Genomic DNA, 15613 nt, shown 5'->3' with positions numbered 1-15613 from the left:
GGGATGGACGGTCGTGAGAGCGCCGGGACTAAGGGAGAAGGCTGTGGTTCTGCAGGACCGCTGCGTAGGAAACTGGTTGTGCAAACTGGCACCTAGTTTCTGAGTCTTATTGAATAGAGGTGCCAGGCAGCACTGACGCCATCAGTTAGTAGCTTTTCAGTTTCTCCAGGGAACCTCTCTGGGTCCCCTATTATAAATATTCGAAAAACCCTAAATACCCCCCACACACTCTAAGCTTCCTCAGCTAAAAATCTTGCCACAATCTAATCACCTGTGCCGGCCACCTGAGCAGCCTTGACTAATCATTTGCCCTATGTGCTTGCATTTCGGGGTTTGTCTGTGCAAGACTGAGCGAAGGAATGTGAGCCACTCAAACGCAGACCGAGGAAGAGCTTTTAATAAGTAATCAGCCGGAAGAAATCAGGCTGTCTAGCCTTCTAGTAACGCTTGCTGGATCACCAGGGACCTTTAAAGCATCTGGAGCAGGGGGTTCTATGATTTGTCGAGTACTTGGCTGAAAATTCTGGAAGGAAGGAAGAGCCTGAGCAATTCTCTGTGTGGACACATATTTACACACGTGGATACACATATATACACATATAAGCAGGTATATTGCTAATATATAAATAGAAACTGCAAATTAGTGCTCCCAGCCAGCGTCCTGCCAAAGGTTCTACATACTGTTATCTTATCTACATTGGAAGATAACTATTTTTATTTCAAAGATGAGGGAAGCTGAAAACTCCAAGAAGGCAGGGAAGTGATTGGCAGGTGCGGGACTTGAACATGGGTCTGCTTGACTCCGTAATCCATGCTCTTAACCTCTGCCCCTTTAACAAGAACGGCTGGCTTTTATAGCACCTCCGGGTTCTCACAGCTGTATTGAGGCCAGCCTGCCGGGTCCCTGTGCTGGGTGTTACAGGAACCATTGACCTCCCCTTCACAGCTACTGAGGAAATGAGAGAGACACCCCAGGGCTTCTGAGCCTTGCTGAAGTACTCAGGAGACCCTACCCATCAGAAGCCGGCTTTGTGGAACAGCCAGCCCAGTGCTTGTCTGTCCGTCAAAGCTACGTGGACACCGACTCACCAGGGCTGGGAATCAGAGCCGCACACCTGACCTCCAATTTTGCTGTTTGCAAATCCTGCCTGGCTAGGACAGGCTCCGCCCCCTTGAAGTTTGTGGAGGAGTAAACATCCATTCTTTGTCCTGGCCTCCCAGGATTTATGGCCAGCAGCTCCTTCAGCCTGCGCCCAATGCACTGTGTACTGCAAACACAGATGACCTTTGCAGCGATTCCATCTCGGCCTGTTTCCATCTAGAAGGCCTGGGTTTGGTTTTGGTTTTTTTTTTTTTTTTTTTTTTTTTTTTAATTGACGTTGTTTCCAACTAGTTCTGCCTGTTAACTCTCGTGACTCCCGCTGCTCTAGGAAGTCCAGCCACAGAGGCCTACAGCCAAGCACTGATTGGCGTCTTGAAAGCATCCCCAGTTACCGTCCACCGGAGCCTTAGGTCCCAGTAGTTTCAAGCTGATGGAATTGCTCCCCTTCTCCCCAGGAGGGGAGGGGTCTCAGGCGCAGCTTGGCCTCCTAGCATTAAGGTGCTTTGTGAGCGCCTTTCTTACAAGTTGGTTCCCATGTGGTATTTGTTAGTCACAGCTAATTACCAAGTCCTTGGCCAAGGCACTAGACATTGTTCCTTGGATTCCTCCCCCCTCTTTTTCCCCCTGCCCCCTGTTGCTGCAGAACAAAACCCATTGTGGGGCTCTGGAGGTTAGCTATGCACATATTTTCCAGAGGAACCCTGACGGGCTCGGTGCTGGGGTCTCATGTTTCAGACTGAACTGGGTAGAGCATTATTCACAGACACTGGCAGAGCCCACCTCCATTCTGAGCAGACTGCGGTCTCCCACAATGCTCTGGGCCTCTCACAGGCAGTTTGGGCAGTTCACTGAGAATAAGTCACAGTATTACTCAGAACCTGCACAGAATGGTAGACTGTTGTGAGCTTTATACCACAAGAAGTTCAAGTGCCAGGTGTTGCCAGCTGCCCCGGGTGGCACGGGCTAGGAAGGAGGAGCGAGGCTGCTGAGACTGAGCTGCCCTCGGGGCTGTCTTTCCCGCTCCCTGGGCAGAGGGCCTCCGGATTAGCCTGCTCTGTGTACTGGCTCCTGCAGAAAATGTCCACATCCTAAAAGCAATCTTGAAACCCATGACTGAGTCCCCCTACACTGAGAGGCCCTTCCCTTCCCTAAGGTCCGCATGAGCAAGAGATTTGAGTAGAGAATGAGAATTAGCACCCAATTCTCCTGACTTTCGGAGGCCCCATTTCTTTTCCTATGCCGGACTGGTTCTGGACAGTATCAGCAGACGGTTCTCTCCTTGGCTTCCCGCCACCGTCTTATGAGAAAGCCTCACGTTCAGGAGAGAGAGGAACTGTCAGACCCAAAATGACCGTATAACACTTATTTTTCTTAAGAACCACCTCACAATTCCACCCCATCTTCTGGAATGATTCAGACTGGTAGACAGATGCAGCAACCTTTTATTTTTACATCATATGTATGAGACTCCACATTAAAATCTCACGAAAAGGTTTTTTTGTCTCTGTTGTTCAATGGAAGGTCATAACCTTTGGAGCTGGCCTTTTTGGGGTCACATAGTAGCTACAAATATTAGTTCTGGAGATGTGGGCAAACTATCATGAATGTCATGCTTCTATCTAAATATAGAATGATAATACATGGTTAAGGAGTGCTGTGAAGAATTCAAGCCAATAATCTAGATAAAAGCCCTGTATAAAATGTATCAGTGTCTTGGTGGTAAATATTCCTGTCACCATAGCTTAACCACTCACTGTCACACGCACATGGACTCGAGTTCGAATGAAAGCCAGACATGTTAAGTCTTTTTCATTAACTTCGGCCCTTCTGCTTTTTGTCACAAGCTTAACATTAACCAAGCGCAGTTGGGATTACCTATGGGCCTCGAGTTCAGCCTTGTCTTTCCCTGGAAGCTTATAAAACTGAGTACTTGCTGGGAACGGGGTAGGTGTGACTATGGGCTTATGAGAGAAGAACTTACCAGGGGGACATTAGGAAGTCTGAAAAAATTAACTCCTGTTTCGTTGACTTTGAAAGCCCGTAGGGTGTCCCAGGGACTCAAAGCTGCCTGCCTCCAGCAGAATCACAGCCCTTTGCTGAGCCCACAACTTGGGTGTGCTTGGGACTTTTTCAGACCCTTCTCTATTTTCCATCCAAATAAAAACCAGAGCCCCAGAAGCTTGTTTTCAGAATTTAGGAAAGCAGATGTTTTTGCTTATTTTTCTTTCTTCTCTCTTCTGCCAAAATGCTAAGTTTTCATTGGGTTCTGTAGTTGTTTTTCTGTTTTGTTTTGTTTTTACTTTTAAGACACATCTTGGACGAGGGTGGTTGGAAGGGGGAGAGAAGGGCAGGCATTTCCAAGCAGGGGCACTCTTTTTTAAAAACCCGAATGAAACCATCTAAGAACCCGAGGATGGGCAGGCTAGAGAACAAGACTGGTGGTGGATTCCTTTCTGCAAGAGTCTCGGGCTTTCTTCCAGGCCTGGTGCCCAGGGCTGCCTGGCTAAGCAGGAACAGGGCAATGACTATTGCTTTACAACGAATTCTGAAAGTCAGCAGGCCAGGCTGTGTCGATGGAGCTCACGGGCCCCATAGTTCCCAGCTGTCTAAAGCATGGTCGATACTGATTCGTTCCTATTTCTGCTTTAACCAGTCAACAGGAGCTTGTATCAACACACAACACATTTTTCATATAGGTGTGTTTGTCGGAAGTCTGCCTCTAGTGCTACTGATCTAAAATTTAGTCGTGACAGGCTTGCATTTCTCTTAAGAGTCTCAGAAGGATTTGTGTGTGTGTGTGTGTGTGTGTGTGTGTGTGTGTGTGTGTGTGTGATACTGGCTATATAGACCAGACTGGCCTCCACATCCCAAGTTCTGAGATTAAAGGCATGTGCCACCACACCCCACCAACAACTAACAACGCACTTTTCATGTTTACATTATCCAGCTTTCAAAACCATCCCATTTCTAGCCTCCGAGTCCTTTTGCTCCATCATCAAAGGTAGCAACATCATCAGATTCGGTCTTTTCTCGTTGTTCCTCTCATGTCACCTCCACTGCCCTTTCTTCTTCTGTTAGAGGCCTTGGAGGGTCACCCTGGACCAGCCTGCATAATCCAGGATGATGTCCCTATTTTAAGGTTAGCCTAATTCCTTCAGTGGCCCTTGCCATCTCAGGAGATAAAGTCACGGCTAAAGCAGAGAGCACTATAGGCCGCAACAGATACATGGGTCATTTTTATACGGATGCAGTGGTTGCGTACCTGAACTTTCAGTTTTTAGAAATGGAACCTAACAAAAGCTAATGAAAAGAAAAGGATCTTGTTGGTCCATATACTTGAAAGGAGGAGTGCTCTTGGTGTCAGACCCAGCTGAATCCCTGTGTCTAAGGACATCTATTTCTTTTAATTTTTCTTCTAACATTTCTTTTTTGTTGTTGTTGATTTTATTGAGCTCTACAGTTTTCTCTGCTCCTATCCCTGCCTTTCCCCTCCCCACTCCAACCCTCTCCCAAGGTCCCCATGCTCTCAATTTACTCAGGAGATCTTGTCTTTTTCTACTTCCAATGTAGATTAGATCCATGTATGTCTCTCTCTTACGGTCTTCATTGTTGTCTAGGTTCTCTGGGATTGTGATTTGTAGGCTTGTTTTCTTTGCTTTATGTTTAAAAACCACTTAGTAGTGAGTACATATGATAATTGTCTTTCTGGGTCTGGGTTACCTCACTCAAAATGATGTTTTCTAGCTCCATCCATTTGCCTGCAGATTTCAAAATGTTGTTTTTTTTTCTGCTGTGTAATACTCCATTGTGTAAATGTACCACATTTTCCTTATCCATTCCTCAGTCAAGGGGCATTTAGGTTGTTTCCAGGTTCTGGCTATGACAAACAATGCTGCTATGAGCATAGTTAAGCATATGTCCTTGTGGCACGATTGAGCATCCTTTGGATATATACCCAAAAGTGGTATTGCTGGGTCTTGAAAAAGGTTGTTTCCTTAATTTTCTGAGAAATCGCCACACTGACATCCAAAGGGGCTGTACCAGCTTGCATTCCTACCAGCAATGCAGGAGTGTTCCCTTTACCCCACAACCTCTCCAGCGTAAGTTGTCATCAGCGTTTTTGATTTTGACCATTCTTACAGGTGTAAGATGGAATCTCAGAGTTGTTTTGATTTGCATTTCTCTGATGACTAAGGATGTTGAGCATTTCCTTAACTGTCTTTCAGTCATTTTACATTCCTCTGTTAAGAGTTCTCTGTTTAGGTCTGTACTCCATTTTCTTATTGGATTATTTGTTCTTTTGATGACCAATTTCTTGAGTTCTTTGTATATTTTAGAGATCGGTCCTCTGTCTGATGTAGGGTTGGTGAAGATCTTTTCCTGTTCTATAGGCTGTCATTTTGTCGTGTTGACTGAGAACAGCTCTTTCTTGTCTTGGGTTACTTTGGTGGTCTGTTGATTCCTAAGCAGAGACTGCCCAGAAGACAGCTGAGACATCTCCCAGCAAGTTCCAGGACTGCACAGTTCTTGAGACTTGAGATTCCAGAGAAGAAACATGACATTCTCTTTAGCAGTGTAACAAAATCCCGAGGATGACACTCAGCTGCCCAGCTTGGGCCGTGTGTGCACTTGGAAGTGAATCACCATATAGGCAAATGCAGAATCCAGAGTGCAGGAAACCTTACCAGAAGCACATGTATTATTTCAGGGAGGGAGTAACTTACCAAAGAAAATACAGCATTGTCACCAGAAGAAGGAAAGAGCTGGACCTGCCATCATATTATTGCTTGATTTCCGAACCATGAAATGGAGATAGCATTTGGCTTCAAGCCACAGGCAAACTGGAAAGAGCCTAGAAGTGGTTCATTTAAAGCAAGTAATTTACATCAGATAGCACATAGGAAGAAGATTTGGCACTGTGGTTAAATTGATTGGTTTTGGAACCAGATTGCCTTGGCTTAGGGCCAAGTTATGTTTACTTGGTTTCGTCATCTGTAAAATGGGGATGGTAACACTATCCATCTCAGAAAGTGTTAACCTTGTGAGGATGAAGTATGTGAGAAAAAGTGCTTAGAATAAGACCCTGATAATGTAAACGCCAGATTAACAACAGCTGTGTTGAGGAGTATTCCCATTTTATTATCGAATTGCAAGTCAGAAACTCCAGGAAGATGGTGGCCTTGGAAAGAGGGTAGGAAGTACACAAGCTGCTTTATTAGGTTTCTCTTGCTAGAGCCAGTCTTTTCTTTCTTGAACTTTCCACATTCACCACAATGGGAGGTTGAGGTTGTGGATTTTGACATGAGGAGAAAGGCCATCTTTCCACCCCTGATCTTGACTGTGTGTGCCCACCACCAAATGAATGTTTTGTCAATGTTTCTAAGTTTGGATTCTTGAGATAATCCTGTTCATTTGGCCATGGATTGTCTTCAAATAAGAGCACAGTCTACATTTGCTCAGCTGTGACCAGCAGTGGGCAGGCTGAGCTGGAAGAAAAAGTTGAGCACGAGCCGAAAATTTACACATCTTGTCATTTGCAAGTGGGCCGAGCAAACTGGAATTTCCCTACGGAACAATGCAGTCATTTTCAGAGAATATGTTCGGCTTGAATGTTTTGGATAGGTCCAATCAGAAGCACCTTGTAGAAGCACGTTAGGCCTGCAGGATTTATAGAGAGAAGGTGTTTGCTCTCTCGCTAGCAAACAGGACATTTGTAAGCAAGGCACCATTGAGGCATTCCCGTTCCTTTGCCTACATATTCTCCAGCTCAGAGATATATTCCTGACGCATAAGCTCCAGGAAGATGCTCGTGGGTATTGTCGGGAGATGCTCAGAGGTGCTGTGGGGAAGCAGATTCCAGAGGGACCAGGAATGTCCCCGGAATCTTCCCTGGGGTGGCAGGAAGAGCTTTGGGTAAACCCCTTTCCCTCATCTGAGCCCCCAGTCTGTTGGGGCCTCAGCAGCCTCCATCCAGTCTGTTCAGGACATTTCAGTGAACAGAGATTTTTTTTTTCCCACTAGTCATGTCCTTTTCTCCGAGACTAAAAAGGATCCCTGCAGTAATGGGGAGAGTCAGGAAGTACTGGTGGGGTTTCTCATCTCTGCAGCACTAAGGGAGGCTGGCAATGCTGTGGCCCAGGACTGGCTATCTTGGGAAGCAGTAAGGTTTGGGGGGAGAAAAAGCATTGTCACCGTTTTGTCAGAAGCCTGCGGGGTAAGTCTCCACTGTTGAGGCTCCTGTGCTCTTTTCAGTTAAACAATTTGTAGGCACCATGCCTGCTTTCAAATGGCTTGGTTTTGAAGCAGTCAACAGAAAAGCAGCCTGCTGCCAGGGCCAGCCATCAAAAGGGAAGAGAGAGCATTGCAAGCCGTGGGTGGATGTGCGTGAGAAATGTGAGAGTGTGGAGTCCCGTGCCGCTGCCTGACCCGTGTGCGTTATCTCCCCAAAGGACCCCGTGGTTTAATGGATGGGGCTTTAACCTACCCAGAGGCCAGTCTCTGCTGGACAAATGGAACCTCATCCCCGAGGGCATCGACATCCTCATGACACACGGACCTCCTCTAGGTAAGTGGAGCAAAGGTTGTCCTTTGTCATAAGATGCTCCCTTTCCCCCAGCACAATGAATAATAATAATTTTCTTTTATGAAAAGAAAAAAAAAACAGTAAATGCAAAAAAAGAGAGTCAGTGTCTCTAAAGAAACCCAGCGTGGTCAGTAAATTCAGCAGCTCTGCTAGGCTGACAGGGGTTCAGGACTTTTTTTTTTTTTTTTTTTTTAAGTAGAGTCAGGAAAAAGAACCAAATGAGCATAGAACACCACAGTCTTCCCCCCCCCCCTTTTTTTTTTTGGTTTTGTTTTTCAAGACAGGGTTTCTATATAGCTTTGGAGCCTGTCCTGGAACTAGCTCTTGTAAATCAGGCTGACCTCGAACTCACAGAGATTCACCTCTGCCTCTGCCTCTCCTCCCAAGTGCTAGGATTAAAGGCGTGCGCCACCACCACCCAGCTCAACACCACAGTCTTTTAAGCTTGGTAATTTATTTTAAGAACTGTGTTTCCTTCCAGTGAAGGGGTAAGAGAGGACACGGAAGAAGACAGAGACCTATCAGGCATGGGCATCTGAATTTGAGTCCAAAGAAACTCGTTTTTCCCTTCACACAGAGCATTGGCCTGGGGTATCTTTAAAGATGAACATTTGAGCTGATTATATGAGGAAAAAAGTTTTTTGTTTTTTGTTTTTTAAATGATGAAGTATTTTCAAAAGAACTTGCCATGAAATTTACTTATGGAGCTGCTATTTTTCAGACATATATATTGTGACATCATCCCGATTTATATTCTCTCTGGTGTCAAAGCTACCTCCCTAGTGATGCAGACTGCAGTCATGAGATGGTTATATGATTTAAGTAATTAGATCCTGATTCTTCATAAGCTTGTCGTTGGTTTAGCTTGCTATAGAACATTTCCAACCAGGGTTCCCCATCCTGTGAATTATGCCAGGACACTTCCTGCCCAGCTAAAGCAGGCTCGGAAAATTAAGATATTTACTTTTAAATACAAATGTTGATAGTTATTGATTTATTTTTATGAAGAAACACCTTTTTCATATTATTATAATACATTGTATTAACAGTTTTCCTGGTCATAGTGAGTTGAAGGGGAAATAATGTGGGTCTAAGTGCCTTTCAGGATTTCTGTTGCTACCTTGTTAAGCAAGGCCCTTCCCTCTTGTATCAGTCTGCAGAACCACACATTTTATTACTCATTCCTGATGCGTATTTAGCCTTTGTAGATAACCCTGTTAAGAGCCACTTGGTGCTGTTTTCCTTCCCTTATGATGTGTGTGGGGGGGGCGCTCATGTTTTCTGAACAATTGAAAAGGAAAATGGAGGCTGAGCCCTGGAGCCCCAGGGGAAGTGAGGAAGAGGCTAGTTCCCTTGCAGCTGCTGTAGTACGCATGGGTTCACCATGCGCATGCTCGCTGATGCAGTTCACTGCATCCTGCATTCTCCAGGACTGTGTTTGCCAATGATCCTAATCAAATCGTCATCGATTTATTTCCTTATTTAGACTCATGTAATCATTAAATTGCTAATGACATATTTTGACTCAGCAAGAGCACCTCGCAGGGACAACATCCCAGCCAGCCTGGCTCCTGTACCTGAGCAGCCTGGGTGGGCACAGGTCATTGAGTTGGTCTTGGATAGCTGGGTGCAGTTCATGATGAGGGTCTTGGCTACCAGACAGCACAGAAGCAGTCCATCACCGGAGCATTCCTTAGACTATGACTTCACACAGAACAGCCAGTTAACAACGAAGTCATTTTGGCAAGAAGCAAGTGGTAGTAACAGCTAAGGCTCGACAGTAGATTCTACAGAATCCCAACATCCTGGTTACTCGTTCAGCAGAGGCTACCATCCTTCTCTTTGTAGTATAAGTGAGGTAAACCAGGATGTACTTATGTCAGAGGGAGGTTCACACCTAATAGCTTCGTAAGAAGATAGGCGAAGCTTTCACAGTGTAAAGACGAGCTTTAAGACTGGGCTTCTTTGAAGAATGCTGTATTTGAGGGGGAGGCTGAAGAGATTGAATTCCCAGTGTGAAGGAAGCTGTAGGTGCTGTTTACTGTCTGCTCTTATAGTCTCAGCAAGATGATATCTGAGGTGCTCGTATACACAGTGAAGCATTTTTCCTTCTTCAAGAGAACACATCCATGTGGTAATCATGATAATCACAGTGGATTCAGAATTCCCCACTTTTCTTAATAGTTTTAAATACTAATAGTTTTAAATGCCCTGCCTTGATTTTTGCTAGGCACTCTTTTGTCTGGTAGTCTTCCTACTTGATCCAGTCATGCCCCACATCCCAGTTAGCCTGTCTTTACGGAGACTAAATATTCATGCCTACTGCCTAGGCAAACGGAACAGAAATCTGTCCCTTCCTGCCCAGCCGTTTCTACAGTAGAAAGCACCTAATGGAGCTGTCGAATGGATTCGCACAGATTATGATTTAGCCTTTCATCCCCCCTGCCTTCTTTAGACCCATCCTGCTGAGGTGTATGGATTTCATTTTAGACCATCATTATCTGGATAGCTGACTTTTGCTATAATTGATGTCAGTTTTTTTATATAGATTTTCTGCATTAAGCAGAGGACTAAGTGGCTTTTACTTTAAAAACTAGTCAATTAGCCCAAGCTTGCTGCATGCCACCATGAGGTCGTGTTGTCTGTGGCCATAGAGGAGTGGAGGAGCAACTGGTAGCCAAAAGCTGTCTGTCAGGAAGCCCCAAGGGTTAAGAGGGACATCTCTAAGCGGACCAGGCATCCTGTGGCCAGTTCCCGGGCAGCTCTTTCACAGCCCCTCTCCGTGAACCATCATGGGAGTGGACTGGTATTGGTAAATCTACATATAAGAAAGAATTTTGAAAAGAGAGAGCAACAGAGCAAATGGAGGAGGAAAGAGCCATTACGGGGCTGCCGGGAAAGGTGTCATTGATCTCACGAAGAAGATCTGAAACCTGTGGCTGAATAAATCAGACTTCTTGCAGGAAAAGAATGTTAATTAACTGGAAGGGGGGGGAATGGAAACCAAGAAAAAAAATTAATCAAGAATCCAAAGAAGACAAAGTGACGAGTGGAAGTTCCTTAAGCGCGTTGTGGGCTTTAATGGAGAAGCTAAGATTACGGATAACATAATAAAGCCTCTGTGAGTTATAGCTTCCTGAAAGTCAGAACGAAACCTTACCTGAGAAAGGAGAATTAAGAGTATTGATTGCATTCTTTCCTAGGTTTCCGGGACTGGGTTCCAAAGGAGCTCCAAAGGGTGGGCTGCGTGGAGCTCTTAAACACGGTCCAGAGGCGGGTTCGGCCGAAGCTCCACGTGTTCGGTGGAATTCATGAAGGTAAGAAGTCAACGGTATCCATGACCTCACATTTCCCAGCAAGCAGCATCAGCTAGATGGATTGGTGGAAACGGTGGTTCTCAAACTTTATCACAAAGGAACCCGTTAGGAGATGAAACCTCACGAGAAAACCCACGTGTATAAAGCTGATAAGTAGTTTGCATTGCTGTCTTTTAAACAGAACGGCGAGGGAGAACCTTGTGTGGCTTACTTTACCACAAAGCCCACACTCTCCCAGGCAGCACTGGGACCTAGGGGCTCTACCAAGAAATAAAGACCAATAAAGCTAACTTCCCTGTTTAAGGGAACTGGACGAGATGTTCTCGAGGTTAGGCATAACCTAAAGCATCTGTAGTCCCTGCGGGGTCTTGTATGCCAAACCCAGAAAGAACCAAGAACACAAGACATTCTCTGCAGAATTACTGTGGACGTGAAAGGAACGGTTGTGGAAGGAGCCACTCTGCAGATCAGCATTTCCCCACTAAGCTTGGAGTTGTAGAAATGATTAGCACTGTTGGCTGCAGCTGAGGCGACCTGGAACCATGAAATCTCTCAATGAGAAAATATGCATTCATTGCTTTCTGCCTTCAAGGTAAGCTGAGTCAAGGTTCCAGAACACAAAAGCCTCAAGAAACCTTCGCAGCTCTGAATTTTGTCTGCTCTGCCTTTTTCAAACCAGATTGTAGAGAAGCAGAGCATTCTGTCAGCGGTTCTCAGGGTCTGGGAACCCACAAGACTGGCCCGGGCATGCGCATTTGTGTGCAGCAAAAACGTTTATGTGGGCAGCTGCCGTGTTTCCTAGCCCTTATTCACTCTGGCTCTCTGAAGTTATTTATGAATGTCAGAGTCAAGTTGAAGTGTGTGAGGCTGTGTGTTTGGTGAAACGGAATGTAGCTTACCCCACAGAGTCCACAGGCACGACAGCTTCCTAGTTACGTGGGTAATAAAGACCATATTGAAAAAGCATCCTCCTAAGGCTAGAGAAAATTCAGCTTGCTCCAAGCACAGTCACCAGCTGAGTGGCTGGGAAGCAGAGTTGCAGCCAGTTCCTGGGCAGGAGGCGGTGGACTTCAGTCTCTTGTGCTCCCTAAGAGGAGAATCACCTAGAGATGGGGCTGCCTCTCTAAACTGCATTTCCAGGGGAGGGGGTTGGCTGTTATCTTGAAAGCTAGTTTGAATTCCTGTGGGATTCCTCTGAGTTTGCATTTCACCCTTTAAAAAAAAGAAGTTTAAGTCATTAATTTACCTTAAACCCGCCAGACAATTGGAGAATTCCACTGAAGCCCTACAATAATAAAGTTGCTTTCAAGGGAAGCGATCATATTCAAATAAACTTGTCTTGCTTTTATTCACTTAAGACGGCTAAAGAGGGCAGCGCGAGGGCAAATACCAGCCTCTTGATGGAGAGAGATAACAAGACTTTATGACCCCGGAACCAAACAGTGCACAGTTTAAATGCAGCTTTGCTTTTCTTAAGAGATTTTTTCCAATGACCCTCATTAAGCTCTCAACGAGCTTACTTGGAAAATTTTTAGCAAATGGAGTAGGGGGAGGGTAGAGGGACAAGAACCTTATCAGTAATTTCTGTATGTCCTGGTCATCTTACTTCTTCACGGCTGTGTTTTCCTGTGCCACGGAGACCAGTGTGAACCGAGAATTACCGTCTCATCGCAGACGCGTTCAGGTGTCCAGGGAAATGTGCAAACTCCCATGACGCCTAAAAATGTCAGCATGTTAAAAACCACAGACGGGGTCTACATGCCAGGGTGCCATGGCATTTTCTCAGCTGGGTCCATTTAGGAAATGCGATCCTGTGGCGATGATCCTCCCTACCACAATGGAAGAAGCAATGCTTTTGAGTGAAATGGAACCTAGCATTCAGACCATATAACTCAAGGCAGAATCAGTCACTATGGAGACAGATCACTCTAGCAATGAGGAAGGAGCACATCCACAGCTAAGCTCCTGCCTTCCTCCCCTGCCACAAAGCCCACGTGGAGCCTGGCTCTGCTTTTAGACTGTTTCCTTCCCTTCAGTTCAATAGTTAATGCAGGTTTTTGAAAGAAAAAGGATCCTTTGAAGGTAGAGGAGTGCTTTTCTTTATCCTCGGTCAAACAGGTGTCGCGTCCTTCCCCTGACCAGTTCAGTATTTGAGCAAAGTGGGCACGGGGAAGAAAAACTGTTTGTTGAATGGGAGAAAACTCCCCTTTTGGAGAAACCAGAGCAGAACTGGACAGAAATTCCTGAAATTTGCATCTATGGGACAGGCTCACCGAATTTCATCTCCCCTCCCTCTGATGACGATTTTGTTATGCTACCTGCCTGGTGGCCCTGTGTTCAGCCATTGTCATTTGTTTATATTACAGTAATCGTGACACTGTCTTCCTACAGGGTACGGCATCATGACCGATGGTTACACCACGTACATCAATGCCTCCACCTGTACCGTCAGCTTTCAACCCACCAACCCTCCAATTATATTTGACCTTCCGAACCCGCAGGGCTCCTAAAGCTCTCCACACCCGATTGGAATGTGAGGGACGGTCTACAAACTGCCATTTTTCTAATTATAAACTTACATTCTCTGACTTGTTTATTTTGAAATCCTGTGAGTTCTTTTTGTAAATTGTTGGAACAGGAGGAAAAGAAAAACGACGCTAGAGTTGTGCCGCCTCTTTTCATGTTTTAAGTGGGGTACCCATTTGAAATCAAAGGAGCATTATGAATCTGTAAGATGACTTCTGTTTGCTCAAAGGCCACGCCGTTGTAAATTGTTAGTGTTTGCCAAAGGACAGCGAAGCTTTCTTTAAAAACAAACAAACAAACAAAAAAAAAGATTTTAAAAAGTCTTATTTGAATATGCTTTAAGCTGAAAGAAGAAGATTTTTACTAAGAAGAGAAACACATAGGCAGTGTTTTTGAAAACCACCCAGGTTTGCACAGCTCTTTGAGTATCGTTTGATGTGTTCTGTTGTTGTTTTCTTGGTGTTAGTTCACTTTTATTTTACAGATGTGGCCCCAGTTTAGAGCAACCTCAGCCAAGGTAGGTCTGGAAAAACCTTAGCTTCACGCTGGCTGTCAAAAAGACTGTGTCCAAGCTAGGGAAGAAGAGCCCTTCTTCAGAGGCTCAGCCAGAGAGGCCCATATCTGGGTTATGCAAACTCACGCAGTTTGTTTGTTTCTTTTAAGTTATTTGAGCTTTAAAAATATGGAAACAAGAATCTGTCAAGAGCAAATATTCATGCAAGGAAAAAAAAAGCTGTGCAGACTCCTTTTCAATGTGGATTTATATATATATAAATATTTTTGGTGCATTATGACTAAGGTAGGAGTTTAATGTTGCCAAGGACAGTCCAACTGCAAAGCGTTGCTGTGCACCAGCACATCGGAAGTCCGAAGGAACTGACCCCTTCCTCCTCTGAACTCAAGGTCTGAAAGAGCTTGCGTTCAGCCTAGGTACAGTAACAAGTGTGTATAGACTTCAATGGATGCATTGGAAGCGAACTAAAATAAGGCTTAGTCGTGCTTTCTATTTAAATGCCCTGCATTGTCTTCTCCCTCCCGCCCCTCTCCCGTTTTGCACTGTGTGTTAATGCAATCTTCGCTAGCACAAAACATTGTTGCTAAGAATCCTTTCTGTTCTCCCATTGTCGATGCCATCGAGCTCTATTCTATGTTACCTTAAAATTTAGGAAAGCAGGTGTTTTCTTTAAATTTATTGTGATATTCTATATCTAGCGGCCTTTATATGCAAATAAAATTGCAAGATTTTTAAATTCGTGCTGCGTGGTTGGGCTACCAGGGGAAGGGTAGTAGATTTGCCCCCGGAGACAGGAGGATTTATTTACGTGCAATTTAAGTAATCCCCTCTGAACCATTAGAATATTGGGTTTGGATTTTTTTTTTCTAATAAATGTTTGTGGCCTGCCAATCGATCACAGGCCAACAGGCACGTCTATAAGGCAGTGACAGTACTGGCTCCTTTCAGGACACTGTCATCTGTCTTGCCTGAGGTTTGAGGGGTGCAGCGTCTGTCTTTGGCCATTGTCATGTCTGGGGAACAGAGCCTGCCAAGGCTGTGCCTGCTGTTTGGGGCACGTCAGTGGTGTTGAGCATGGGAAGCCACAGAAGACCGGATACCACTCACTGAACATTCATCCTGAGTAGTCACCACCCTTCAAGCCACCATCCCCACCACCACCATGTCCACCTCACACGTACTGTTTTGTTGTTGTTAATGGTTCCCCCGACATGTTCTTTCCATGAGAAGAGAGGACCAGTGGTGGGATGTGGAAATTGTGTATACCTCTTTTATTTTGCCTAGAGAACCATTGAAGAAAAGCAATAGGGATCTCGTTTATTATTGTTGTTTGTGGGGGTTTTGTTTGTCTGTAGAATGTTTTTGTTTTGTTGTTATTTTTATTGTTGTTGTTTCAGTTTTCTGAAGCAGTGTCTCTTGTAGCCCAGGCTAGCTTAGAAATCTCCGTGTAACAGAGAATGACCCTGAATACTTGATCCTCCTGTCTCACACAGCACCACACCCAGCGTAGCAATAAGATCTTCAGTGTGTGGTGCATCTGTGCATTGCTTTCCAGTCAACGCCCGTTCAGT

General features: G+C 45.1%; 1 protein-coding gene across 4 annotated transcripts in view; it reads left to right on the top strand.

Annotated features, from left to right (window-relative positions):
* Window positions 1–14772, top strand: part of Mpped2 (metallophosphoesterase domain containing 2) — a 177435-nt gene extending 162663 nt beyond the window's left edge. For all 4 annotated transcript variants that reach the window (XM_050147023.1, XM_050147024.1, XM_050147025.1 and 1 more), the window contains 3 exons: window positions 7552–7667; window positions 10889–11002; window positions 13394–14772. In XM_050147023.1, coding sequence (XP_050002980.1) covers window positions 7552–7667; window positions 10889–11002; window positions 13394–13512 — 349 coding nt within the window. In that variant the 3' untranslated portion in view covers window positions 13513–14772. The remainder of the gene's footprint in view (window positions 1–7551; window positions 7668–10888; window positions 11003–13393) is intronic.
* Window positions 14773–15613: the final 841 nt, after the last annotated feature.

This window comes from Alexandromys fortis, unplaced genomic scaffold, assembly GCF_014885135.2.
Source record: "Alexandromys fortis isolate MF-2015 unplaced genomic scaffold, M_Fortis_MF-2015_v1.1 scaffold_12, whole genome shotgun sequence".
Taxonomy (NCBI): domain Eukaryota; kingdom Metazoa; phylum Chordata; class Mammalia; order Rodentia; family Cricetidae; genus Alexandromys; species Alexandromys fortis.
The sequence above is the reverse complement of the archived record's forward strand: the minus strand, read 5'-3'. Positions and strand labels throughout refer to the sequence as shown.